At 45.6% G+C, this 27,808-nt stretch overlaps 1 protein-coding gene across 1 annotated transcript; it reads left to right on the top strand.

Moving 5' to 3' along the window:
* Positions 1–11,176: 11,176 nt before the first annotated feature.
* On the top strand, positions 11,177–25,556 carry MCTS1 (MCTS1 re-initiation and release factor). Its single transcript, XM_066581685.1, has 6 exons — positions 11,177–11,302; positions 13,857–14,009; positions 18,540–18,637; positions 19,811–19,944; positions 22,779–22,846; positions 24,985–25,556. Exons 1-6 carry the CDS (start codon positions 11,292–11,294, stop codon positions 25,064–25,066), a joined length of 546 nt encoding a protein of 181 aa, XP_066437782.1. The 5' UTR covers positions 11,177–11,291; the 3' UTR covers positions 25,067–25,556.
* Positions 25,557–27,808: the final 2,252 nt, after the last annotated feature.

The raw sequence follows: 27,808 nt of genomic DNA, 5'->3' as shown, positions 1-27,808 counted from the left end.
GTGTAAGTACGGCCGTATTTACATGGGTGATTTTATCGGGGGAGTTTTGTGCGTTGCGAGATGCACAAAGCCCGTACATAATTAGAACGCATTATTTGCAATGGGTCTGTTTATATGTGCGATTCTTCTCTTCAAGATGGAAAAATTGCAGCATGTCCCATTCTTGGGCGATAGTGCCTATTATTTCTTACAGAAAGTAAAAATCGCATCACTCTCGCATCGTACCATATGTTGCAATTTTTACCATTATAAGTACTGGAGCAACATGCAAGTTTTTCGTGCATATTAAAACTCGCACGTTTAGCGATGTAATACGATGCATTTTTTTGTAAAATGCATTGCGCTGACCAAAAAATCTCATGTTTGCAAGCACGATATTGGTTCAAGTTTCTCGGACCATTATGGCGCTCACCCTTGTAAACTGCAACCTTAGGCTGGCTGTCCACAGGCGAGGTGTCGTTGCGAGATCCACAGCGATAAATCACACATGGAGCTTGCATGACGCACTTTCGATAGGATAACTATCGAAAACGCAGCCTACTGCACACGAGCAGAAAATCATAGCGATTTTCCGTTCGTGGGATTAAAATCGCGTCATGCTGCGATTCTCCGTGGTGAGCCTATTATTAATATAGGCTCATGGCGGAGACCTTTTAGTGCTCCCCCCCTCCTTGCCTGCAACGGAATATCGCTAGCCTTACAGTGATTCTGCTTCCTGAAGGTTTTGTGCCAAAATGGACTGATATTTGGAACTGTTCACTATTCCCTCCATCTTGGCTAAAGCCCCATATCCAGCAGCAAAAAAACAGCCCCAAAGCATAAAGCTACCTCCTCCATCTTCACCGTCCACAGCTCAGACATATGAAGAATACAGGAGATGGTTGTCACATGCACTACACAACCAGTACTTGCCAGAAACTCCTGCAGCTCCTTTACTGTTGCTGTCGGCCTCTTGGCCACCCCCCAGACCAATCTTCTTCTGGTCTTTTCAGCAATTTCTGAGGAACGTTCAGTTCTTGGTAATGTCACTGCTGTGGCAAATGTCATCCAATTTTTGATGACATCATCACTGTGTCCCATGGTATATGTAATGCCTTGGAGATGTCTTGGCCTCCTTCTCCTGACTGACACTGTCCAAGAATCAGACCCCTTTGATGTGTTGTAAGATCTTTACGGAGCAACTAAGAAAATATCAGGAAAATCCTCCTAGAAAAGCCGAACTTTATATGGGGGAAAAAAAGAATACGGACTACTATTTATCAGGAGGTTAAATGTGATTGGCTAATTCTGAACACAACCACACCCCCAAATATAAGAGGGTGTTCACACTTATGTAACCACATTATTTTAGTTTTGTTTTTTTTATTTTTCCACCCTAAATTATTTCAGTTTTTTTTCAATGGAATTGTACAGATAACGGGCCACACTGAAGGCGGAAATACAAATTTATCAGGGGTGTGTAGACTTTTTATAGGCACTGTAAGGCCTCATGTCCACAGGCGTGTCGGATTCCGCATGTGGGAGCCCGCAGCAGAATCCAACCCTGCCGGCAGCAACTTCTGCCCGTGCCTCACATCTTCTTTCTTTTTCTGTGCTGGGGATGGTCCACACGACTTCCATCTATATTGGTGACAGTTTGGGTCAGTAAACCCCGTGGACATGGAAACTTGGCCATAATACAGTGTGTGGCTGCATTCACACAAATGTATATCAGCTCGGTTTTCACGCCGAGCCGATATACGTCGTTCTCCTCTGCGGGGGGGGGGGGGGGATGGAAGAGCCAGGAGCAGGAACTGAGCTCCCGCCTCCTCTCTGCCTCCTCTCCGCCCCTCTGCACTATTTTCAATGGGGAGAGGTGGGGCGGGGCTAATTTGCGCCACTTAGCCCCGCCCCCATCCCACCTCCTCTCATTTCAAATAGTGCAGAGGGGCGGAGAGGAGGCAGAGAGGGGGCGGGAGCTCAGTTCCTGCTCCTAGCTCTTCCATCCCCCCCCTTCCTGCAGAGAGAGACAACGTATATCGGCTCGGCGTGAAAACCAAGCTGATATACGTTCGTGGGAATGCAGCCTGAAATTGGCGTAGGGGTTGATAGAGATAGTAAAATCTGAAAAATGCCAAATCAAATTATGATTACATTGAATGTAATAGATGTAAATGGAACCCCTGGCGGCCATATGAGTGAGAAGACATAACACGCCCTTCCGTAGTTCACTGCCAGTATTCTCACCCAGATCCATATAACGTACATGTGCACATTTTTTACATGGACAGAAGGTGGAGTCACCTACATACCAGACTAGTATGAACTAGATGAGCATTGCTGTTAATCTCTCAGTTATATAGTTCATCTGATTACGTAATAAATATATGGCAGTTTTTAATAGTCTGCACATAAACGTCTGCTGCGGAAGTTGTTCAGTCTTTTACCTCTTATGTGCAGGTTATTAAAAGGGGAACAACCGGGGAAAGTAAGTATAACGGGGTAACCTACTTTCAGCCCATACGCTATTCTAATAGGGCTAAAAGTAGGTGATAGAGTCTCTTTGAATGGATTTTCCAGGACTAAAACACTGATGACCTGTGACTTATAACCCTGCCGATCAGCTGTTTAAACAGGCCAAGCTCTGCAGCCTATTCTTAGGCCAGAGATGATATGTTCATTCGACACGTGTCCTGAGAGTAGCTCAGTCCTATTCAAAGGGATGAAATTGAGCTGCTGTATGTGGCATCAACACTATGGAATGTACGGCGCTATGCAGCTTCGAAGAGTATGCAACCTCTTCAGACAGTTGATTGGCAGACCTCCGTTGATCAGGTAATGATGGCGCATGCTAAGGATAGGTCCTCAATAACAGAGTCCTGAAATACCCCTTTAAAAGGAATCTGTCACCTGGTTTATGCTGCCAACAGGTATGCATATTGCCCCTGTGTATGTTTTATTCTGAAGTGCTCTCCTGCATTTTGTATATAGGGAGAGAGTTATCACTTTACATGTTACGGGCTGGCGTGGCCGGCCTCCGTGACTCAGAACTCCATTTCCGAGTCAAACTGCAAAGTGTGTTTTTTTCTGAAAGGCTGCAGCATTTCAGAATACCAATCACAGAAAACGGCCATTACTTACTGAATAAGGAATGCATATAGATGGATCCTCTCACCATGCAGGTAGCTGACTACCAAATGAGGGAGCGAATTACACCTGTGCAGGACACCGATGAGACAGCCACTCACACTGCCTCTTGATATAGAGGGAGGTGGCTGCTTGGTGTATACTCCCACACATAGTGGATACAAAGTGGCAGACCATTCTGATACATGTAGTGCACCATGCAGACCAGCAACCTATTAATGACGCCATAATAATTCGGCGGGTTGCTCTGCACTTCCATCAGTGAACCACATTGGTACTGCCACCCTGGGCTCCCCCTGGAGTCTTAAAGCACATTGCATGTGAATGATATAATAAATGCAAGGCATTAGTTGGATTTTGGCCAAGATGCATCAGCCCACTAACCACTTCACGGTTCCTTGCGTTGTAGTGGGTCCCTACACTAATGACCCACTACAACGCAAGGAACCGTGAAGTGGTTAGTGGGCTGATGTATCTTGGCAGAGCAACCCGCTGAATTATTACGGTGTCATTAATAGGTTGCTGGTCTGCATGGTGAACTACATGTATCAGAATTGTCTGCCACTTTGTATCCACTCTGTGTGGGAGCATACGCCAAGCAGCCACCCCCTTCTATATCAAGAGGCTGTGTGAGTGGCTGTCTCATCGGTGTCCTACACAGGTGCATTTAGCTCCCTCATTTGGTAGTCAGCTACCTGCATGGTGAGAGGATCCATCTATATGCATTCCTTATTCAGTAAGTAATGGCTGTTTTCTGTGATTGTTTTTATATTTCCCCTTCTGTGTTGTATAGCATTTCAGAATAGAACACACCCAGGGGCAATAGGCATACTTGTCCCCTGTTCATATGTAATGGAAGATGTGCCTGCAGTACCAACCCAGGCCACTGAAATATTGACAGTGCTATCTGCTTCCAGTGCTGTTCGCACTGACAGTGGGTCCAATGATAAGCTGATCGGTGGGGATCACGAGTGGCTGACTACCGCCGCTGAACCTTTGATGACCTATTGTATAGGTCCTCAATAGTAAAAGTTCCGGAGAACCTCTTTAAGTATCATGAGATACATTTCCCTATGCTGCATTTTCAGACTGGTCTACAACTCAGCCTTATTAAAGAGGACCTCTCACAGGATAAAATCAGTGGGGCGGGCTGCATTGCTCTGTAACTGTGACCCCGCTGACTCTATTCCTGTTTATTTTTTTCATATGCGCCTCTTTTCATCTCGATGGGATTCTCTTAGGTTCTTCAGTTGTTGGTTTCAATGTGTCAAGTAGGCGGTCCTCACTGTTCACTTTCAATGGGTAACGTCGGTGATAGAGTTCATGGGGCCATGACTACAGAGCTGTGGGACCAGCCCTACTGATTTTATCCCATTAGAGATCCTCCTTAATGAACTCACCCTAAGGCCGCTTGCACACGGAAGAGAAAATTGCACGAGATTTGTGTGTTGTGAGAATATGAACCCTATTCTTTTGGTGCATGAAAAATTACGACATGTCCTATCTTTGGGCGTTCCCTTAGAATGCCTCGCCCATTGTTTTCAATGGGGCCAGAAAAAAGATTGAGGGGATCACTTTATGATTGGTGGGAGTCCAACCACTGGGACCCCACCAATCCAGAGATTTCACACCCAGCATGTCCTGAATTCTTGGCAGCACTCCCCACACATGTGCACCACTGCTCCATTGATGTCAGTGGGGATGTGGAGAGAGCTGAGCGTTTGTACTCGGCAATATCTAACGCTACCATGGAAATTAATGGAGCAGCAGTGAACATGTACAATTCTGCATGAACAGGGTCCATTCGGGCTGGGGCTCCCATTCTCAGGATCAATAGGGGTCCTGAATTTCAGACCCATACCGATCATAAAGTTATCCCCTAACCTGTAGAAAGGACATAACTTTATATCTGGACGTGATCACATTAAATTATGCCACTGGGGATGTGGGCTGGCAATGGCGGCATGAGCACGCTAACCTGTAGAGCTCCTGCCACGAGACTTTCTTTTAAGTATCTTCCCACATTTCAAGCTGCTCCAGAGGATATAGGGAACGGACGGAAGAGGTAATTTCCACTACTGACCATCCAAGTTCATTTGCAGCCAAGAGAGGACTTCACTGCTTCTTCCCTGTCAGTCGGGAGAGCGGGTTGGCAGAGGTCTGTGGGCACACTCCCAGTGATCACTGCAGGGAGGTAAGCACTGCCATAAGGGCCTCTTCCTTACCACACCCACACAGAGGATTTGGCATCGGAGAACAGTCAGGCTTCAGAACCCTTTCAGCTGAAATGGAAAGCCCCAGGAATACGGGGGTCTTCTACTCTCTCCGGGTTTTTAAAAAGTACATTGTTTTATGACCATTTATGCTGTGAACAAGGGCCTGTTCGGTCCAAAACGCGTAAGCGTGGCTCACTGTTCTTTGGCATTCCTTTTTGTACTGTTTTTAATATGCTGCAATAAACTGAGACATTTATAACTGAATATTAGAGGTTTCGGACTTCCTTGCATTCTTCGCTGTCAGTTGCCAGGCTGATCACCGACTGCTCTCTCTCTTCGTCGATCTATATGGCTGAACTGCAGATTGGAATTTTGTGTGGTGAGCTTTCCTTTAATTAGTTTAAAAATGTAACTGGATGAGGTTTCATTCACATTTATGCTAAATTTTCCATTTTTCAGTTCCATCGTAGGAGCCAAACAATGAAAATAACAGAATAGCCAGATTCGGCACTTGAGTGACACGAACGGCGTCCAACGGACCTCATTGACTATAATTGGGTCAAACAACGAAAATAACAGAAGCGTCGAATTCGGCACATGACTGACACAAACGGCGTCCAATGGATCTAATTTAATAATGGGGGTCAAACAATGAAAATAACAGAAGAGCCAGATTCGGCACATGACTCACATAAATGGTGTCCAACAGCCCCATTGACTATAATGGGGCAAACAATAAAAATAACAGAAGCGCCAGATTAAGCACATGACTGACATATATGGCGTCCAACGGATCTCATTGACTATAATGGGGTCAAACAATGAAATTAACAGAAGCGCCAGATTCAGCACATGACTGACATATATGGCGTCCAACGGATCTCATTGACTATAATGGGGTCAAACAATGAAAATAACAGAAGCGTCGGATTCGGCACATGACTGACACGAATGGCGTCCAACAGACCCCATTGACTATAATGGGGCCCACCGGATTTCTATTAGGCTGCCCAGAATTTTGCCAGACAAAATAGCACTACATGCTGTGCTATATTGTCTGCGATTTTGTACCAAATCTGGGTGAGAGGCTTTGAACACAGACTAATATGTAATACAGAGTTCAATATGTAGGTTATTATAAAAATATAACTGGATAACATGTAATATAAAGAATAGTATGTAATAGCAGATACAACAGCACATAAAGTACATAGAGTAAGCATAAGAGAATTATAACTTGGCTTTGAGGATCCTGGGGGCTGACTGTTGAACGACATGTCAATAACTAGAAAAGTGCCATCTGAACATGTTCTCATTCAAAATGAACCACATCCCCTTTTTATACCCCAAAGTTCAAGCCAGTAGAAAATCCCCAGAATAATTACCGGTGGAGGATCCCAAAGTGTTTGCATTGTTTTCAATAGAAAACCTTGTATCACACTCACGTGCAGCTCACACTCCGTGCGATGCTTTGCCGGTTCCATTGAAAACAATTGGCGAGGCGTTCCGAGGGAACGCCCAAAGATAAGGCATGCCGTGATTTTTTTTCTGCACTACTATCTTTTGAACGGGGTCATATACATGAGCAATTTTTTTCTTGCATCGCATCATGGTGTGGGAAAAAATTGTGGTATGTCCCATCTTTGGGCGGCCCTTCGGAAAGGCATCGACAATAGTCTTCAATGGGACAGGAAAACACCGCACGGTGTGCGATGTGGGGTTTCCCATTGAAAATAAAAAGCCACACCCCTGTGTAAAAAGCAATCCAGAAAGCGCAATATCACGCCCGCTGATATGTAGGAAGCCGTTGGTCATTCTCACACACACTGCTTTTTACCACAATTAGCGTGGTTTCCTGAGCGCCGCGGTACAACGCCATCATTGATTTCAATGGGGCCTCGCAGACATGCGCTCGAACACAGCATTTCTAACAACGTGATTTTTGAGCGCTGTATGTTCTATTTTTGCACGGTTTAGTGCTTTTTAGCGCAACCTCATCAGCCATCACAGTGATGGGGTGCGTTAAAAAGCGCTGTCATATGCTGTACAATGCTGCTCAAAATTGAGGTAAAAATGCCGCAGGGTCTTCTGTGAGTGCAGCCTTAGGCTCGTGTTCTTGTCAAAACCCCAGCTGTGTCATCTAAACCGGTTTCGCGCGAGTGCGTCGTTATACGTTTATAATATGAGCCATAATGCGAATGTGCTACAGATGAAATTGCGTGGGAATTCCATCCTTATTTCATCTATATTTGCTAGTAACGCTGACGTCACAAACCCAGTATGTTGTCGGCCAACAACGGTGTGGCCTGCGCTGTGACTCAGGTGGCCCTTCGGACTGCCCCGGTGACTCCAAAGAGGCATTTGTCCTACCATGTGCTACAATACACGTCATTAATAATAAACCAGCGGTTTTAACAAGAGCATGTGCAAACAAGTTGTGTCGTTAATTAGGCTGCTTTCACACGTGCGTTGGGCTCAGTTTGGGACGTGCTGCGATTTTTTATTTTATTTTTTTGCTCCCATAGGGAATAATGGACGATTGTTGAACAGAATTGCCCCCAAAACAGGACCTGCTGCGACTCTTCTATCTCCCTGCAGAGCTGTGAGAGAAAAATCATCCATGCAGGGCGTAACTATAGAGGGTGCAGAGGATGCGGTTGCACCCGGGCACAGGAGCCTTAGGGGGCCCCTAAGGCCTCTCTTCTCCATATAGGGAGCCCAGTACTATGAAAAAAGCATTATAGTTGGGGGCCCTGTTACAGATATTGCATCGGGGCCCGGGAGCTTCAAGTTACGCCTCTGCATCCATGTAAATCCAGCCTCAGGCCTCCCTCACACTTTTTACCGCGATTTGAACGCTGCATTAATCGTGGTATAACGCTCCCATTGAAATCATTGGGGCCTCACAAACATACGCCTGATCACGGCCAAAAGCAAAAGTAAAAGCGCGGCAGAGCGCTGTGCTTGAAATTGCTGAGCTTTGTCGTGTTCATGTGTGAGAGCGGCCTAGGGACTTATACGGACAAGTACATGAGCAAATCTGCGGAGCGTATTTGCACATGAACCAGTCAAAATTCTTTTTTTTTTTTTAACCGTTTAAATTGCGCCCTATTGCACGTATTAAAGAAAGAAAAATAGCCGAAAGCTAAGGCAAATCCTATCTTTTCTCACACAGAGTATTATTGCCGCGCGAGAATCACGCTGGTCAAAACGAAAACGTTGAAATCAGTGGTTTCCTCTTATCACATTTTGCGGCCATGATTTTCACAGCCAAAAAAACCTGACGAAATCACGTGTGTCTGTGTAAACCCTTAAAGGCTTATTCACACGAACGCATTTGTGTTGCGTATAATGAGTGTCAAATTTGCGCAGACAATATGCAGTGAATAGAACCTATTGATTTAAACGGGTGCAGTCACCTGTGCGTCTTTTGCGAGTACATTTCGATCGTATAAAAAGAAAAGTTGTATGTATAATATTTGTGCGGATTGCGCACGAAAATGGCACGTATTAAACTAATTAAATCAATAGGGGTATGTTTGCAGTTTTTTGGAGCGCGGAAATATGCAGGGTATGCGTGTGCATAAAATACAGTCAAATACGCACACATACGCACAAAAACACAACGCCCATCTCGCAAGTACACAGAGCAAAGCGGTGTAAATACACTTACGCCCGTGTGAAGCCTGTCCACAGGCTGCTGCTGGGAAGCAGGAGCCAGCTGATAGATAGGCTCACCGCGGAGAATCGTGGCCATTCGCAGCATGCTGCGATTTGCCAGCCACAAGCGGAGAATCGCTATGATTCTCCGCTCCTGGACGGGGGGGGGGGGTTGCGCTTTCCATATTGACGCTATGGAAAGCGTTCACTGCATTCCCCACGGCCGGATTATCGCTGCGGGGAGCGCAGTGAAAATTCGCCCGTGGACAGGAGCACTTAGGCTATGTTACGAACGATTTTTCCATCTACAAATCTGGATGGAAATAGAGCCCACTCATTGGACGGCACACGGACGGCGTGTCCGATGTGAGTTGCGTACAAATCTTGGGCACAACGTCTGAGTCATCCGTGCGCACATTGCCTTATATGGGCATCATAAAGTGTCTGCCTATTCTCCGGCCCATGTATCCTCTTCCAGGATGTTATTACTTTAGCAAACCCATCCTACCAAAATGTTCACCAAGCCCCCCCCCCCCCCCCCAAGAAAAAACTTTTCTCTGCATCGTTGGGTCTCTTAACCCCTTAGTGACGTGGCCTATTTTGGCCATAGGGATGCAACGATTTTTGGGGGATTTTTATCTTCACTTTTCAAAAGCCATAGCTTTGTTATTTTTCCATCTCCATGGCCGCATGAGGGCTTGTTGTTTTGTATGGCGAACTCTAATTTTTATTTACCCTTTTCAATCCACTGTTTGACGTCTGAAGACATTCTGATTGAAGGCTGTACAGTTCCGATGTCAGAAGACATCCAGCAGGGTATTCTTACTGTATATTACTGGCCGCTCTGTTGTTGGGGGCCTCTCCAGCATTTCCCATACCTCAGTACTGGCTCTAGCCAGCAGATAGCGCCATTGTTTAATAGCAGAAAGAGAAAGCCCACTAGGAAACCCTGAATCTAAAATTGGATTGCAAGGGTTAATACCATTTTTGGGTAAAACTTTTATATATATTTTTTTTTGCGGTCAGGAAGAAAAAATGCCAATTCTGCCATTGTTTTCTTTTCTTTTTTTTTTTTTTTTAATCATGCAGCATAAATGAAATGCTAATTTTGTTCTGTGGGCTGATATGGTTACGACAATCCTAAAATTACTTTTTTTTTTCTTCTTAAATTGTATTCAAAGTCCTTTTTTTATTTTTCCATGGACAGAGCTCTATGAGGGCTTTTTTTTGCATGATGAGCTGTAGTTTATATTGGTACAGTTTTTTTGGAGTACTTTTATTGCGTTTTTTTAAGAGGCAAAATGAACAAAGTAAACGTTTTGCCTCAATTTCTATGGTTTTTGGTCTGCAGGATAAATAGTTTGTTCAATTTATTGTACAGCTGGTTGCGGATATGATAATACCAAATATGTGGGTTTTTAAAAAAAAAAGAAATTTAGATACAAACAGGGGAAAGTACGTGAAAATGTTTTACACTATCTTTTATGTCCCTGCAGGGGCCTTGAACCATAAAAGATCTGATCGCTACAATAATGCGATCACAGACCACGGCTGTCCTGAATAGCAGTGTATGGTGTCTGGTTGCCATGGGAACTCATCAGCCGTCGACGATTACATGGCGGAGTGCTAATTATGTCACAGGGCGAATATATAATACTGGCGCTTTCTTATATGATGGAGGAGCACTTGGACCCCCCTAAGGCTCCAGGGCCCGCTAGCCTTAGGGGGTCTACAGCTGCCAAAATACTGTTCTACACAGAGAGTTGTGGGCAACTGATGTTATATTTACATACATCGTATATGCAGAGTATATGTGTGTGTGTATATATATATATATATATATATATATATATATACATATATAATATATGTGTGTGTGTGTATGTATATATATATATACACACACACACACATATATATATATATATATATATATATATATATATATATATACATACATATATATATATATACACACATACATACATACTCTGCAGCACACTGGCTGCTGCCATCTGCAGGTGAGCCACGATTTATGGAACAGCCAGAGCAGAACTTGCTGTCAAGCGTGCATCACGTCTCCATAGCAACAGTGCGCGCCGGACGTGCTGACGCAGGCCCCGCCCACGGAGGATCTTTTCCGCCCTTTACACGTCACTTCCGTTTAGCAGTGCAGCTGCGAGTAGTGGGCGGTCCATAGCCGGCGTGGTGCGGCTGCTACCCGGATGTGATCCTCTGACCTCTCACCCAAACCTTCCCATCAGCCGTCGCTCCCTGGAAGACAGCAGCATGTTTAAGAAGTGAGTGCATGAATGTCTGGCCAGGATAGCGCCGCACACAGGAGGCTGTGCTCATGGCCGCCTCTGCACGTGGGAGGGGGTTACACTCTTCGGCACAGGCTCCCTCCACACCAGCGTATGCCTGTCTGTAGAATGAATGATGGTTTTTGTGAGCGCGTCGCCGTAATTTACTGTACTGTTGCGCTGCAAGGCTTGGACGTTTGTGACACGGCAAACATAGACGCACGGATTAAAATGGCGCGTTAGTCCGAGTTCCGGATGTGCTGTTTTTGCCGGCAGCGTTTTGTGCATCTGGCGTCTTTTGCGCACATTCGTTCATCCCCATTGACTTCTATGGGGTCTCGGGGTGCAGGAAAATACAGGGTGCTGCTGGTTTTTTTTAGGGGGGGGGGGCAACAGAAGCGCACATGAAAAACTCTGGCAGGTGAAGCATGAAATAAATGTTTATAATCAGGTGATGAGAAACCGTAACCGTTAGTGCCGTAGTGCTGGCTCCAGATTCCTGGCAATCAAAGCAAACACCGCGCCAGCTTGACTGGCTGGTAGCTCCATCTTGGCGCTAACTTATGGTAACCGCTTGTTGTTTGGCACGTAACCACGCTCTGCAGCACTCATTCTTCCGCCCAAAATACGTAAAGCTGGGCGGGCCTCATTACTCAGTGGGGTCCAGAGACAGAGTCGTTCAGCTCTAGGGATTCCCCTTTCCTGCTCCCCGACCAGAGCAATAAAGGGGAACCCCCGTGCCGTATGATAATGCTCTGATGTTAGCCAATGGGAAACACAAGTGCCCCCTGAGTAGGCGACGGAATCTTGTTCCCAGGGATGTGGGCGATCTTGTGGAATAGTTGCCTTGGGCGGATCATCTACATTCTTTATAACCTGTCCAAAATTAGTGAGGGCCGGGGTTGTGGCTCTAAAGGAACAGGAGGGTTCATGAGCGCCATAATTATATCGCCTGCGACCAAGCCTGTCTAAGGCCGGGCGCACACGAGCGGGTCAGATTCCTCGTACGGGTATCTGCAGCGGAAGACCTTCGAATGATCACAAAAATGAACTGCGCATGCGTGCGGGTTTCTGCACCTATGGACAGCGTATCGTCTGCGTGGCAGAAGGAACGCAGGGAATGACTACTTGTTTTGGAAGTAGTATAAACCGCTTAAAAATAAAAATAACCCTTCTTCTTGTGGAGGAAGCACCCAGAAGAACAAGCGGGGGTGGCAGGCAGCCTGGATGGTGTGCTGCTCCCCAGACTCTGACTTGCATTGTCTGCCCACAAATTCCTGCTTTCCTTATACCATTTGTTATCTGGTCTCCTAGCAACTTGCATACGTAATTGCATATGCACTGCGGATCGAACGCGTCCATCGAGATCACTGGACCTCATACTCGCATAATCTGTGGTAGAATGGAGCATGCTGCTATTTTTCTTCCACTTGCGGAATCTGCAATTCCTACCCGCAAGTGCGAGTGAAACTTCAAAAGTCAGTGCCTGCGTATCGTCGAGTGGATGGCGATCGCTGAATCTGCAATTCAAATCCACCATGTGAACAAGGCCTTGAAGGGGTTCTGTCAGCAAAAAAAAAATTAAACTCACCTGTGCCTTACCGGGCCGCTCACCACAAACCTACTGCTCTCCTGATGTCCCTGCGGCAGCGTTTTTATCACAGGGCAAAAGCTGGCAAAGTGCCAGCTTCCGCCACTGCTCCGACCATTGCTGGACGGCAAGTCCTGCGCCTGGATCAGTGGTCAACACGTCGCAAGTGACGCATCGCCCACTGATTGGCCTGGCCGCGACCAACATCTGCAATCTTCGGAGAGTCGACGGCAAGTGCGCATGTGTTCCCCCTTACCGGCGCACTTGCGCATTTGCCATCGACTCTCCGAGGACGGCAGAAGTTTGTCGCGCAAGTCGGTCTCAGTGCATAGGAGCTGATGGGAGCCGACCCCCTCATGCGACAGCTAAACAACAGAGGGAAGAAATACAACGGGATTAGGTGAGTATACTTTGGTTTTTTTTAACCCTTTTCTTTCCACAGGTTAGACTGTACAGGGATACCGGGCAGGATGTAGGTGAGTATACATTTTTTTTATTTTGCTGACTGAACCCCTTTAAGGTGGTATTTAGGGTATAGGCGCACCATAAGTGGTTCCTACGGTTGTCACATCTTGGATAGGAAGTAACTTGCCCTGCATGCCGATGAGACACTCGAGGCGCTTCCTATCCTGTGTTATAGATGAGGGCAAATTGTCAAACCTATTGACTTTCTGTTTTCATGTAAATGGAGAAAAAAAGATTTAATATGAAGTATAAGACAAACCACGCACGGCTTTAGGGCCTTGTTGCATCATGAAGGTTCCTAGATCAGCGGAAATGGGCAGGATAATAGTGGTGGGGGGATGTGATTCACTAGACAAGAGCTGTCTGTTTTCCTCAGAGTGTTTCCATAAATGTGTCCGGTGGAGACCCCGCTCGACTCGCTGCGTGGGGTAACATTGGGTATTTTGCTCATCCGTTCAGACTTCCTGACTGTTAATTTGTTTCTTTTTCTTGCAGATTCGATGAGAAGGAAAATGTATCCAATTGCATTCAACTAAAGACCTCTGTAATCAAAGGCATAAAGAATCAGCTGAATGACCAGTTCCCTGGGATTGACCAATGGCTTAACCAAATAATGCCGAAAAAGGACCCTGTGAAAATAGTCCGCTGGTGAGTTTAAAGGTCCTGGGTAGTGCCATGTCCCACCTCGGCTTTGTTTTCGAACCCCTTTCCTTCGGTAATAACACTCGGTCACATTCTCGTCTTCTAGATGCTATATCATATATTAACACGGGGCAGAGATGCTGCGGAAGATCCCAAGGCAAACCCCACAGCATTTCCGCACACTGTTGGTGCGGATTTTGAGTCAAAATCAACTACTGATTTCATAAGATTCAGCGCTCCCTTTACCTCGCAATGCTTGCGCTGTCCGTGCGCCCCGGCACCTGGCGCCCACCAGTGAGCGCTGAACTGCTGGTCAGGTGTTGCAGAAGTGGCAGCGGTGCTCATTAGAGGCCGCCAGGTGAAGGGGCACACTGACAGCGCACACATTGGAGGGTGAAGAGAGCGCTGTATCTGCTGAAATCGCCTGCGGACACGCGATCGATATTGACTCTGTTTTGCATGCGGATATTCCGCAGTATTTCCGCCCCGTGTGAATATACCAATACTGTGACATTACCAAGATGTGACTTTGCTCACATGACTGCTGTGGATGTCCACATTACTGCCATCAGTGATTTTCCAACGCAGTTGTGTGTCCAGTGCAAACATTATTCCTGCTGGCAAGTAAACTAAGACTATGTTCACAATTGCATTGTGGTTTCCATTAGAACTACATGGAGGTGCCAGGTCCATCCCATGACCGATACCACTGATGCAGATGGACCTCATTGACTTATATTGGGTTCCTTCATGGCGTCTGTCATTTTGGCTGGAGAAATACTGATGCTTACAATTTTTTTCTGCCAAATGAGACCTTAATGCTGCCTGTTCACAGGCGTATATTCATTGCGTTCCCCGCGGCAATAATCCGGACATGGGGAACGCAGTGAAAGATTTTTATAGCGTTGCTATGGAAAGCGCTTCCTCCCTGTCCACAAGCGGAGAATCATAGCGATTCTCCTCTCGCGGGCGGCAATTCGCAGCATGCTGCGAATTACCGTGATTCTCTGTGGTCAGCCTATCTGTTCCGTGTATCTCCACCATGGGATACCGCAATGCCCGTGGACAGGCAGCCTAAGGATCTGTTTAGACTTGCTGATTAATCGTTTCAAAGGGCAAACGATGACGTCCTTTTACGTTTATACTGGCAGATACATCATTGGCTCGCTCAAACGAGAAATCATTAAAGGGGTTGTCCCGCGCCGAAACGGTTTATTTTTTTTTTCAATAGCCCCCCCGTTCGACGCGAGACAAACCCGATGCAGGGGTTAAAAAAGAAAACTGGATAGTGCTTACCTGAATCCCCGCGCTCCGGTGACTTCTTACTTACCTGGTGAAGATGGCCGCCGGGATCTTCACCCTCGGTGGACCGCAGGGCTTCTGTGCGGTCCATTGCCGATTCCAGCCTCCTGATTGGCTGGAATCGGCACGTGACGGGGCGGAGCTACGAGGAGCCGCTCTCTGGCACGAGCGGCCCCATTCAGAAAAGAAGACCGGACTGCGCAAGCGCGTCTAATCCGGTGATTAGACGCTGAAAATTAGACGGCACCATGGAGACGAGGACGCTAGCAACGGAGCAGGTAAGTGAATAACTTCTGTATGGCTCATAATTAATGCACGATGTATATTACAAAGTGCATTAATATGGCCATACAGAAGTGCTGAACCCCACTTGCTTTTAAGTCGTCACATTCACTGTGTAAGTGACTGAGAACGACTGAGCGAGCGCTGGTTAAAGCAAACGATGGTTTTACGCCCACATTAAATGAATGATTTGTAAATTGATCATTGGGCGAGTTTACAGGGAACGATTATCATTCATTTTCGCTATATTGAACGCTAATCGTTCCGTGTAAAAGGGCCTTTAGACTGTCAGGGAACCATTGCATTAGGGGTGAAAAATGGGACTAATTATGGGCAGCCGCAACGATGTTGATATGGACAGCAGCAGCCGTAATTGCCTCCTACATTCTTGCGACTTATTGTCCCTCTATATGACGCATCGCTGCATCACAAGGTTTAACTACAACAGTCAGCAGCAAGGAATGGAACGTCTTTTAAAGGCAGCGTTTATTTTCCTGCTTTAAGCAGCCCTGAAGCTATTTGCGTAACTAGGAGTGATCCGGGTAATGGGATGGAGCAGCTTTGCCCTCTGTCCTTGTGCCTCTAGTATAATATGGAAGCTACTTGCAACACCTGAAATCTGTGAATCATGATGGACAAAAGGCTGTCATTATTGTCTGTCAAGATTTTGAAACAGAAGCCCGGATCTTCTGCTCCTCTACCATTGACGGAATACAGCACTGGGGTTAACCCTTTCCAATCCAGTGTTGGACCTCATTCGACATTGAGATTTTCCTGCATAGCTTCCATGTTGGGCGAGGTCCGACACGTGTTTCTAGCACTAAGCAGAAGAGATGTAAAACTTGTCATGAGAAATTTAATACAGGAAAGTGGCTATAAAAGGTTCGCTTTAACATTATAGACCTACATGCTTATATTGCAATGAGGATAGACCATCATTAGTTAAAAAAATAAAAAATAAATAAAATCCCGGACAACCCCTTAACGACACAGCACGTCCTGTGCGTCCGGGTTTTGTATGGGAGTGCGAGCTGATCCTGCGCCATACAATGCAGTCGCCGACTGTTTTATAGCTGACACCTGCCAGAAACAGCCACGATCAGCGTGAAAGCTGATCATGGCTGTTAACCCCTTTTTAAATGCTGCTGTCAGTTCTGACAAGCGGCATTTAAATTCCCCGATTGAAGTTCAGGCTACCCTTGCGTATTGCTTATCAAGCCATGCCTGTGGCGTGGATTAGTAGAATGCCTGTCAGATTGCGGTATATTGTAATAGTATGTTGTTACGTTATACTGCAGGAGTGATGAAATGATTGCAAGTTAAAGCCCCCTATGGGGACTAAAAAGAGAGTTAATAAAACTTCTTAATTAGAAAATATAAAATAAAGGAAAAAAAATTAAAACAATAAAAAAAAAAAAAACATATTTGTTATTGCTGCATTCATAAAAGTCCAATCTATTAAAGTAATACATTATTTGTCCCGCACAATGAACGTCGTCAAAAATGCACAACGCCAGAATTGCGCTTTTCATTTTTTTTTTTTGGTCACCCATCTTCAAGAAAAAATGTAATAAAAAGCAATTAAAAAGTGGTATGTACTCCAAAAGGGTACCAATAGAGGCTACAGGACGTCTTCGAAAAAAATGAGCCCTCGCACAACTATGTTGATGGAAAACGAAAAAAAAATTGGCAGTCAGAAGATGGCAGCAGAAAATATATATATTTTTTTTCTGAAGATATTTTGCATTTTAAAAGTACCGTATATTCCGGCGTATAAGGCGACCCCCCAATTGTCATCTTATACGCCGGGAATACAGCGGAGCAAAAAAAAAAAAAATCATTACTCACCTCCCCCGGCGTTCTGCGGCGCTGCTGCAGGATGTCGCCCCCTCCTGATCCCCGGCAGAGCATTGCTTTCTGGACGCAGGGCTTGAAATCCCCGCCTCCAGAAAGCTAATACTGTGATTGGCTAACACACGCTGTCAGCCAATCACAGCCATTCAATGACATCATTGAATGGCTGTGATTGGCTGAAGGCACGTGTGTTTTTAGGCAATCACAGCCATTCAATGACATCACTGAATGGCTGTGATTGGCTGACAGCGTGTGTTAGCCAATCACAGTATTAGCTTTCTGGAGGCGGGGATTTCAAGGCCTGCGTCCAGAAAGCAATGCTCTGCCGGGGACCAGGAGAGAGCGACATCCTGCAGCAGTGCCGCAGACCGCCGGGGGAGGTGAGTAATGAATTTTTTTTTTTTTTTTTTGACACTTTTTCTTTTTTTTTGTATTACCGGCGTATAAGGCGACCCCCGACTTCAGAGCAGATTTTTCGGGGTTCAAAAGTCGTCTTATACGCCGGTATATACGGTATTACAGCAAAAATAAATAAAAAATTAGTATTGTGGTAATCGTGCTGACTCATAGAATACATTTTGTAATTTCTGTTGCAGTGTGTACACTATAAAAACAAGATGCGCCCAAAAGATGTCAGAAATGGGTTTTTTTACCATTTCACTCCACTAAGATTTTTTTTTGTTTTTCAGTGCATTACACAGTACATTTAACAGTATCATTTAAAACTACAATTTGGGGACGAAAAATGGGGAGGAAGGGGGGGTAAGGAAGCGGTCTATAAGGGGATAAAGAGGTTGCCTTAATACAGCACAGAACCTCCCTCTATGACCAAGGCCAGCAAGTAATGGCAGCCGTGTAATACCTATTTTCTGGGTGTACCTGTATGTAGCTCGTACATCAGAGCTGTCTGTCTTGGTTGGGTATGCCGCGAATTATAGTAAGGTATTAGAAATACCGGCCCTGGCAGAGGGGCGCCTCTAAAAAGTGACTTTACTCCAGCAGTCGGCACGGTGTACTATCACTGGCACTGCACGTTCCGTAGGAGCTTTACTTCGATTTTCCTGACTCTGTATCTGATTTCCATGATCTTTTTTGCAGCCATGAACACATTGAAATATTAACTGTGAACGGTGAGCTGCTGTTCTTCAGACAAAGGGAGGGACCGTTCTACCCGACACTGCGGTTACTTCACAAATGTAAGTTTTCGGCGTAGCTTCTCTGTCCGCAGCCTTCACATATCGCTGCTTGCCTACGTTTAACTTTCCGAAAATGTTCCCATGACTGGTCCTTGGGGGGTTAACTACCCTGCAAAACACAATCGTAATCACAGGCCATTCACAGAGTTGTATGTGGGTGGAGGAACCGTCTTCTGTAGGCCTCGCTCACATCGTGGGATTTTGAAACAGGTTTCTACATTGAAAGCACACATGTAAACCGCTATGCCGTGGGCCAAATCGAACCTGCCTCCTCATTTTATGTGGCCCGCCAACCGTGCATCAAGCCTAACAGGAATTCTACTCCCCCCGCCTGCATCTCCAATCCGGCAGTGCAATAGGTGTCCGCTGACCACCTCCGCCGGACCACAGCTACAGGCTGGGCAAGCGGAAAGCCCATAGTCGTTGGTATTACTACTGGGGTCACTATTAGGGCTCTTTCACACGGGCGTAAATGCTTATTTGCACATGCAACACAGATCAGACAGGCTCATTGAAATGGTGCAGAAGCACACAGTGAATACGCACATTTCTTGCATATGCACTGCATATTTTTACCCGCCCATTTACTTTAATGACATTGCGGTGCGTAATATGCACAGAAATAGGTCATGGCGCATATTTGACCACGAGAACGCGCATCGCGTGAAAAAATAGGCTCGTGGGAACAAACCCATTTAAATCAAAGTGTTTTATACACATGAAAAGTGTGCACGTAATACGATGTACGTGTACATGAACAAGCCCTTACTATACATATACAATCTGCTCTTTGGCTGCAACCGTAAGGCTGATGTGGCCCCCGTTTAAAATGAGTTTGAGGAAAGGAACATTACACAACCAGCATATCCCTCGCTGCGCCAGCGCCGTTGCTCTGTAGTCATCCTGGTCTTAGGTGTCCTGCAGTGATGATATGCCGACTACCTGCACATGATCGCCTGTGTGCCCCTGGCCTTACTTAGTTGCATCACGGTAGAGCCCAATATTGTATAAAGTGCAAACTGTCTGTTTTGTGGCCAATATAAATAGGTGGTCGTAAATCTCTGAGGGTGCTCAGACGGTTCACAGAGCCATTTTACTTCCATTGAGTGTAAATGTAGAACCTCCTGTGATGATTATTTTAACTTTTCATTCTTCTTTTTTTTTTCTTTAAAGATCCCTTCATCCTTCCACATCAACAGGTCGATAAAGGCGCAATAAAATTTGTCCTGAGTGGAGCAAATATCATGTGTCCTGGTTTAACATCTCCTGGAGCGAAGCTTTACCCAGCGGCCGCAGACAAGGTGGTTGTATCCTTTTAACTAGCATGAAAGATTGGGATTGGAGAGTTGAAGCAAACGGACTGTGAACAGTGTAGTTAACCAATGGCAAGAACATGTGTAATAAAAACAATTAAAGGGGTTGTCCCGCGCCGAAACGGGGTTTTTTTTTTTTTTCAACCCCCCCCCCCCCCCCCCCCCCCGTTCGGCGCGAGACAACCCCGATGCAGGGACGTAAAAAAAAAACCGCTCAGCGCTTACCTTAATCCCCGCGCTCCGGTGACTTCTATACTTACCGGCTGAAGATGGCCGCCGGGATCCTCTTCCTCCGTGGACCGCAGCTCTTCTGTGCGGTCCATTGCCGATTCCAGCCTCCTGATTGGCTGGAATCGGCACGTGACGGGGCGGAGCTACACGGAGCCCCATTGAAGAAAGCAGAAGACCCGGACTGCGCAAGCGCGTCTAATTTGGCCATTCGACCATTTTAGACGGCGAAAATTAGGCGGGCTCCATGGAGACGAGGACGCCAGCAGCGGAGCAGGTAAGTGAAAAACTTTTTATAACTTCTGTATGGCTCATAATTAATGCACAATGTACATTACAAAGTGCATTAATATGGCCATACAGAAGTGTATAACCCCACTTGCTGCCGCGGGACAACCCCTTTAAAGGTGTCCACACCCTGTAAAGGATATGGGCAGCTTTACACTGAATTCTTTATTGTCCATTTGCTTCACAAATGTAAAATCAAGTGACCTTCCAAAAAGTCTGCTGTAGAGTCTGTGTAACTGCTCCACATAGCTTGCTGTGCTGCTGCTTCTGATTCCATAGCATACTGCTGCTGCCTTCTGCTCCCCACCCGTCTGTGTTTACTGTATCAGCAGTGAGGGAGAGGAGGTTGTATATGGCACCATTAAGTGTACTACAGAGGAAGGAGAGGACTCAGAGCCTGCAAGTAAGATATCAGGCAGGTGGAGATAACCCAGGGCAGAATCTACAAGGGAGGAAAGTAATTGCACGCATGCGCGGCATTAGTCTAGGGCAGCAAAGTCCAGTCCAGACCCCCAACAGGTCAGGTTTTCAGGATTTCCTTATTGCCACTGATGTTCTCTCTATAGCATATCATCAAATCACGACCTGTTCAGGGGTCATGAGGACTGAAGTTTGGGAAACACTGATATAGTGAAAGCAAATCGGGAAGGGGGGACTAGATCACAAACGCCTACATATCCAGCAACTGGGTAGAAAGAGGGGAGAAGCCATGGTGGAATTTATAAGAGGAGCTGAAATCACAATGTAGCATCAATATAGTGGAGTGTCAGTATAGGGAATAAGAATATCTGTCCAGGACTAATGGGTATAAGAGCTAGTGAAGACAGCAGCATCCTGGGCACATAGACCTCGCATCCATATACTGTAGTACTGAGAGGGACATGAGAAGTCTGAAACTACATCTACGCAAACTGCCTCCACAGGGGCTGAAATGAAATGAAGATTACCACCTGAAACATACGTACTATATGAGATACATTACCATACATGTATGTTACATGTTTAAAATATGTGAAAGGCATCATGTTGGAGTAAAGTGTATTCGTGTTGCAGCGGGATCGTGCTTTTGCAGTACAACCATTATTACATGAATGGCATGTGGTGATAGAACTGTGATCGCTATGTTTAACAGGTATGTTAATAGGGTAACATCTAAAAAATATATAGCGTGTATATATATATATACCGACTTTTTCAGCACATTTTTTTGTGCTGAAAAAGCCCCCCTCGGCTTATACTCGAGTGAATACGGTGCCAACCATGCTGCTTACCTAGTCAGCGGTCTCTCCCGCTCACCTGGGTGTGCCTGCAGCCTCTGTGTGTGATCTTCATTTCTTCTGCACGCCGGCCGCCGCTGTGTTGTCCGTGCCGGAAGTGGTGTGTGTAGCCCGGTGACGCCCCCAGTGACTGATTAGCTGCACTCACCACTCCAGCAGTGACAGCCTGGATTCACCCCTCCGGCGCTGCAGAGACTTCTCTCTTGGTGGCTGCGGTGAGTGAGCTTCTGCACTGCTGCTCTGTTCCCTGAGGCGTGCAGGGCCTCCCTGGTGGTGGCACTCACATCCCATTTCTTTTGTCAGTGCGGGCCCTGGGGGGCAGATGGGGGAGGGAGGAGGGGGGCCGTGAAGATGATGATTATGATCATGATGCAGTTTGTGGTGGGATAGAAAGGCAATAATGCAGTTTGCGGTGGGATAGAAAGGCAAAAATGCAGTTTGAGGTGCAATGGAGGGGTGGCTATAATGCAGTTTGTGGTGGGATGGAGGGGTGGCTATAATGCAGTTTGTGGTGGGATGGAGGGGTGGCTATAATGCAGTTTGTGGTGGGATGGAGGGGCGGCTATAATGCAGTTTGTGGTGGGATGGAGGGGCGGCGATGATGCAGTTTCACCTGAGCCCCAACAGCGGCGGAGAGGTGAGTATTTTTTTATTACACATGTTAGGGATGATTTTTCAGGGAAGGGCTTTTATTTAAAGCCCTTCCCCCCAAAAAAATCACTGTACGCAGCCCATTGCTTTTAATAGAGCCACCGGCAGAAGTGGCGTCCCCATTAAAAGCAATAATGCACGAACCTCACTCGAGTATAAACCCACCCTAGGCTTATACTTGAGTCAACAAGTGTTCCCAGTTTTTGGGGGTAAAACTTGGTGCCTCGGCTTATACTCGAGTATATACGGTAATTTTATGTAAAGCACGGCGGCGTGTTGGGTACAGTCTGGAAAAATGCTGTTTTAGCTGGTAAAGCAAAAAAAAAAAAAAAAATCTGAATATTTATGGTTTATTATTTTAGTTTCCTTAACTGTTGCAACCAGGCAATAATGGCAGAAGGAAAACAGCACGCCCTGTGTGTTGGTGTCATGAAGATGTCTGCAGATGACATGTAAGTTTCACAGAATGTGTTTTTGTTTTGTTTTTTTGAGAACCCCATTGTTTTTTTATAGCTTTTCATAGGATGTAGGTTAAAGAAATCCTAAATGATCCTTTTCAGTAGTTGTAGTTTAGGAGCTGCAATGTAGAGTTGTACAAAGTTTGATCCAGTACTAATCTTCAGTCTTCCCATTATTGAGGCACATCTGCCTCATTGCTTCTGTATGGGGTCTCGCGTGTGTCAAAGCAACTGCTGCCCAGGACCAGCGTCTAGTATCGTATTGTTAGAGGAGCAGTGATGGCTGCAACGTTTAAAGGGGTTTTCCAGGCAGTGCCAGCTGTCGATGCTGGGCTATACTGGGGTCGGAGCGGAAGTCACTACTCCAACCTGCGGTACATGAACGTGTTAGGTCCACCAGGTTTCATAATGCTTTTGGTTCTAGATGAGTCCTATATACAAGGGGCTACTAAGTCTTTGGCTTTACCCAGAAGGAAAGGAGATGGGAAGATGAAACTTTACATTTATTCCACATACTCTCCACTAATATCAACACACTTCTTACATCGGTGTTCCAAGTTCTGTAAGCCTTGCAAAAAGGAGGATTTCGGTGTGCCTCAAACCAGTCATCCATAGCAGCCATGGCATCATACATGGTGTGAAATTTGGTCCCCTTGAGGTGTTTCTTCAGGTTTTGAAACAGATGATAGTCGGAGGGAGCTAGATCTGGTGAATGAGGTCGGTGGTCAACCAGCTGGAAGCCTAGATCCACCAGTTGTGCCATGGTCGCTTCTGCAGTGTGAGCGGAGGCGTTGTGTTGTAGGGACAAGATTCCTTTGGACAGCTTGCCGCGCCTTTTGGCCTTCAGAGCTGCCTTCAATTGGTCCAAAGGTTCAATGTAATACCTTGTATTGATGGTGGAACCATTTTGAAGGTAGTCCACTAGCAGCCTGCCCCCCTTATCCCAGAACACAGACGCCATCACCTTAGTGGCTGAACTTCTTTGGGCGAGCAGAACCACTGTGCCTCCACTCTTCTGACTGCTCCTTGGTTTCAGGGTCATACAAATAAATCCAGGTCTCATCCATAGTGACCAGTCGATCCAGGAAGTTCTTATCAGTCCGGAAACGCTGACAAATGGACCAGGAAGTTTTCACTCGCATGCTTTTCTGATCTGTTGTCAAACATTTGGGGACCCACTTTGCAGATAGCTTCTTCATGTTCAAATGTTCATGGATAATGACACAAACACGTTCACCAGAAATCCCCATGATGTCTGCTATTCCTTTAGCTGAGATTCTCTGATTCTCCAGTATGAGGTTGTGCACAGCAACGACGATCTCCAGAACAACAACCTCTCTCGGTCGTCCAGGACGATCCTCATCATTGGTGCTGAAGTGGCCTGTTTTAAATTTGGCAACCCAGTTCTTCACTGTAGAATATGAAGGGCATTTATACCCCAATGTCTGCGACATATCACCATGAATATCCTTCAGACTTTCCTTGCAGAAACAAGAATTTTATCACTCCTCTGCTCCCATTTGCTGTGAATATCGCCTTAGACTCCGCCATTTTTTTCCCACGTGCCGAGATCACTGTTGCCATAAGCTACAAACACAACATTTTGAAAACCTATATTAGACACGTAAGGCTTTCATGTGATGTAACATTCATTACCATAGAAACAAAAAAAGAACACAAAGCCAAAGACTTATCAGCAGCCCCTCGTAAAAGGTTACAGGTCGTCTTTTCAAGTTTTCACCTATTCCCTGTATAGGTAAAAACTGATAGATTGGGAGGGGTAGTTCAACCACTGGGACCCCCGCTACTCCCTAGAATGAGGGACCTGTGTCCTCCCTAGTTCACAGTTGAAGATGCATTATCCCATTTCGGGAGGAATGGAGCTACTGGTCACACATGTGGATGGGGGTAACCAGAATACCCCTTTATTGCAGAATTCCCTAATAACGAATTTAAAATCGTGTTTCCCAACCCAAATAGCCCCTTTAGTTCAGCGACACATTGGACGTGGCATTTGCCTATCTCGTTAGATGAGGTGTTAATGGGTGTGTGCTGCTTACAGTACATGATTGTATCTCTCTGGGAACAGGATGAATGACGCCACAAAGTAAATATTCCTCTTGTTTCTACAGCGAGAAGGTCAATAAAGGAATCGGCATTGAGAATATTCACTATCTGAATGACGGCCTGTGGCACATGAAGACCTACAAGTGAAGCACTGTATTGTAACTGATGGGCACTCAGATGTAACGGGACTTGAAAGTAACTTTTTATTTGTGTGGTCAAGACCGGCTTCTCATGGATGTATGCGCCATTGCACACGCCTTAGTGCAACTTGTTTGCGCTATGAATGAGGCTTTTTTGCGCACATTTCGGCGTATTTCACTGTACTTTTTCTGCCCACTGATTTGAAATGACTAGTTTGTTCCAATTGTTGTTTTTCCATCAGAATTCCGCAGTGTCTCACACGTGTCCTCGTCCCCACATTGACTTCTATGGGGACCTTTGGTGTGCAAACACGCAGAATAATAGAACATGTTCTACTTTTCTCTCGCGTGCCTGAAATGTGCACCCCAAAATACGGAATTGGGATCATAGTCATTGAAATCAATGGGTTCTATTCTCCGCACGCAAATATGTCCGTGTGAAGCCGGCCTCAATGTGATATTTGCAGTCTGTGCTGCTTAATAAAGAATGAAATCTACCTGTTTCTCCTGTTGTTAGTTTGTTTCTACTTCTGTAGGCACTTTGCATGACTACAGTTCTTGCAGATGACATGAATAGCAGAGAATACTGCTGACAAGGATTCAGTAAATCCCTGTTTTATTTGGTTTATACTGTTAATGGTGCCGAGTGGTTTAACCCCTTAAGGACACGGCCTATTTTGGGCTTGAGGACGCAACGATTTTTGGTGGATTTTCATCTCCATTTTTCAAAGCCATAACTTTTTTACTTTTCCGTCGACGCGGCCGTATAAGGGCTTGTTTTTTGCGTGGCAAACTGTAGTTTTTGATGGTGCCATTTTTGGGTACATAGGCTATATTGTAAAACTTTGAATATTTTTTTTTTCCAGCTTTTTGCCGTGCAGAATAAAAAGAATGTGCAACTTATTGTACACATCAATGCAGACACGACAATCCAAAATATGTGGGGTTTTAAATTTTTTTTACCTTTTTTTTTTTTTTTTTTTTTTTTTTTTTTTATGCTAATATGAGAAAAAGCACCTAAAAAAGGATTTTAACATTTTTTTTTTTTTGTACATTATTTTTATCTTTTTTTTTTTACACTATTTGTGTCCGTCTAGGGGACTTTCACCATAGCACCAATGATCACTGTGCTAAGGCATTGCAGGACTTCTCTCCTGCAATGCCTTATCACTTACTACAGCTATCATAGGCAATGGCAATATAGGACGCCAGTATCTGACGTCCTGTTGCCATGGCAACCAGCCGGGCTCTCTGCTATTACATCGCAAGAGCCCAACAGCGTCACAGAGGGAGCGCGCTTCCTCTATGAACCCTTCCCATGCAGCGATCTGCATAGATCACTGCAGGGAAGGGGTTAACAGCAGGGGCGTATCTCTGTTGCACCCCCGCTGTTGCAGTGGGAGGCCAGCTATCACTGACAGCTGGCTCTCGCTGCCGGATAGCACGATCTCTTATGGTCTCGTGCTATCTCCAGGGCGTAAGTTTACACCCTGTTGTGGGAAGTACCCCGCTGTCAGGATGTAAACTTGCGCCCTGGAGCTGAAAGGGGTTAATGCCATGTTCTCCATTCAATGGCTCAGGGGTCACAATCTTTTAGGCTCAATGTCTATGGCTTCCTAGCTGTTCTCAGGGTTGGACATTACTGTACACCAGAGATGCCATAGTATTAGTAGACCTTTGTACAATAGTCGGAATCATTAACCGTAAGTACTAGGGTAAAAGCCTTATTAGAAGATCATACACCGGTCGGTGATTAACACGAATATTGTGTAGGTCTCGCTCGTGCCATGAAGCAGCTCTGGCCTATCAAGACATGGACTCCACAAAACCTCTGGAGGCATTCTCCCACCGGCAATAGCCGATCTTGTAGGTTGTGAGTTGGGGTCTCTATGGAATGGACTTGCTTTTCCATCACGTTCCATAGATGCTCCGTCAGGTTGAGAGGGAATTTGGAGGTCGGGTCAATACCTTCAGCGGTTGGTCATGTTCTTCCAACCAAGGGTGCGTTCACATGTGGTGGATTTTGATCTGGATCTGCAGCAGATTTCACTCTTTCAGTTGATGTCTGCTACAGATGTGTCAAAATCCACAACAAAAGCTACATCAGTGCAGCGGAATTTGACCCAAAACAAAGATTTTGCTGTGGACTTTCCGCTGTGGAAAACCAACACCTCATCTATGGATTCCCAGCAGAACATTTGCCCGGAGCCTCACCCGCCCTCGGCCAGCTTGCCGCCTTCCCTTAGTTCATTCTGATGCCATCTCTCCCTTTTGGCCAGTGATGCACTGGCATCTGTCCACGTGATGTAAAAATTAAAACGTGATTCAATCAGACCAAGCCACATTGCGCTATGGTATGCGCAGACTGTAGAAACCCCCAAATTAGGGCTGGAGGGCAAGAAAATCTTGAATGCAAAGAATTAGATCACCAGTTCTTATTACGTAGCGGTACGTTTTATAAAGCCGGCTCTCAAAACGCCTACTAAACGATTAAAAATTATCAATGAAACCCCAAAACAAATCACATGAGAATAAAAAAAGAAATTACATAAAGAATGTAAAACCTGCCGAAGTTCAGGAAAATGTATAAATATCCCTTGAATATCATGATAATACCCCATTTTGATATGCTACTGTAACATACCGGTCGGAGGGCCCTACGACAGTGATATTTATAGATTTTCCAAAACTTGGATGTTTTGTATTTTGTTTTATTATATTTTTTTCTTATCTTACGTTTATTTGTATT

Source organism: Eleutherodactylus coqui, chromosome 10 (assembly GCF_035609145.1).
Source record: "Eleutherodactylus coqui strain aEleCoq1 chromosome 10, aEleCoq1.hap1, whole genome shotgun sequence".
Classification (NCBI taxonomy): Eukaryota; Metazoa; Chordata; class Amphibia; order Anura; family Eleutherodactylidae; genus Eleutherodactylus; species Eleutherodactylus coqui.
This window is presented reverse-complemented; position numbering and strand designations above follow the sequence as displayed.

Coding starts and splice junctions, on each gene's coding strand:
- MCTS1 (XM_066581685.1), top strand. Junction 14,010..18,539: donor CCTGTGAAAATAGTCCGCTG/GTGAGTTTAAAG, acceptor TCTTTTTTGCAG/CCATGAACACATTGAAATAT. Junction 18,638..19,810: donor ACTGCGGTTACTTCACAAAT/GTAAGTTTTCGG, acceptor TTTTCTTTAAAG/ATCCCTTCATCCTTCCACAT.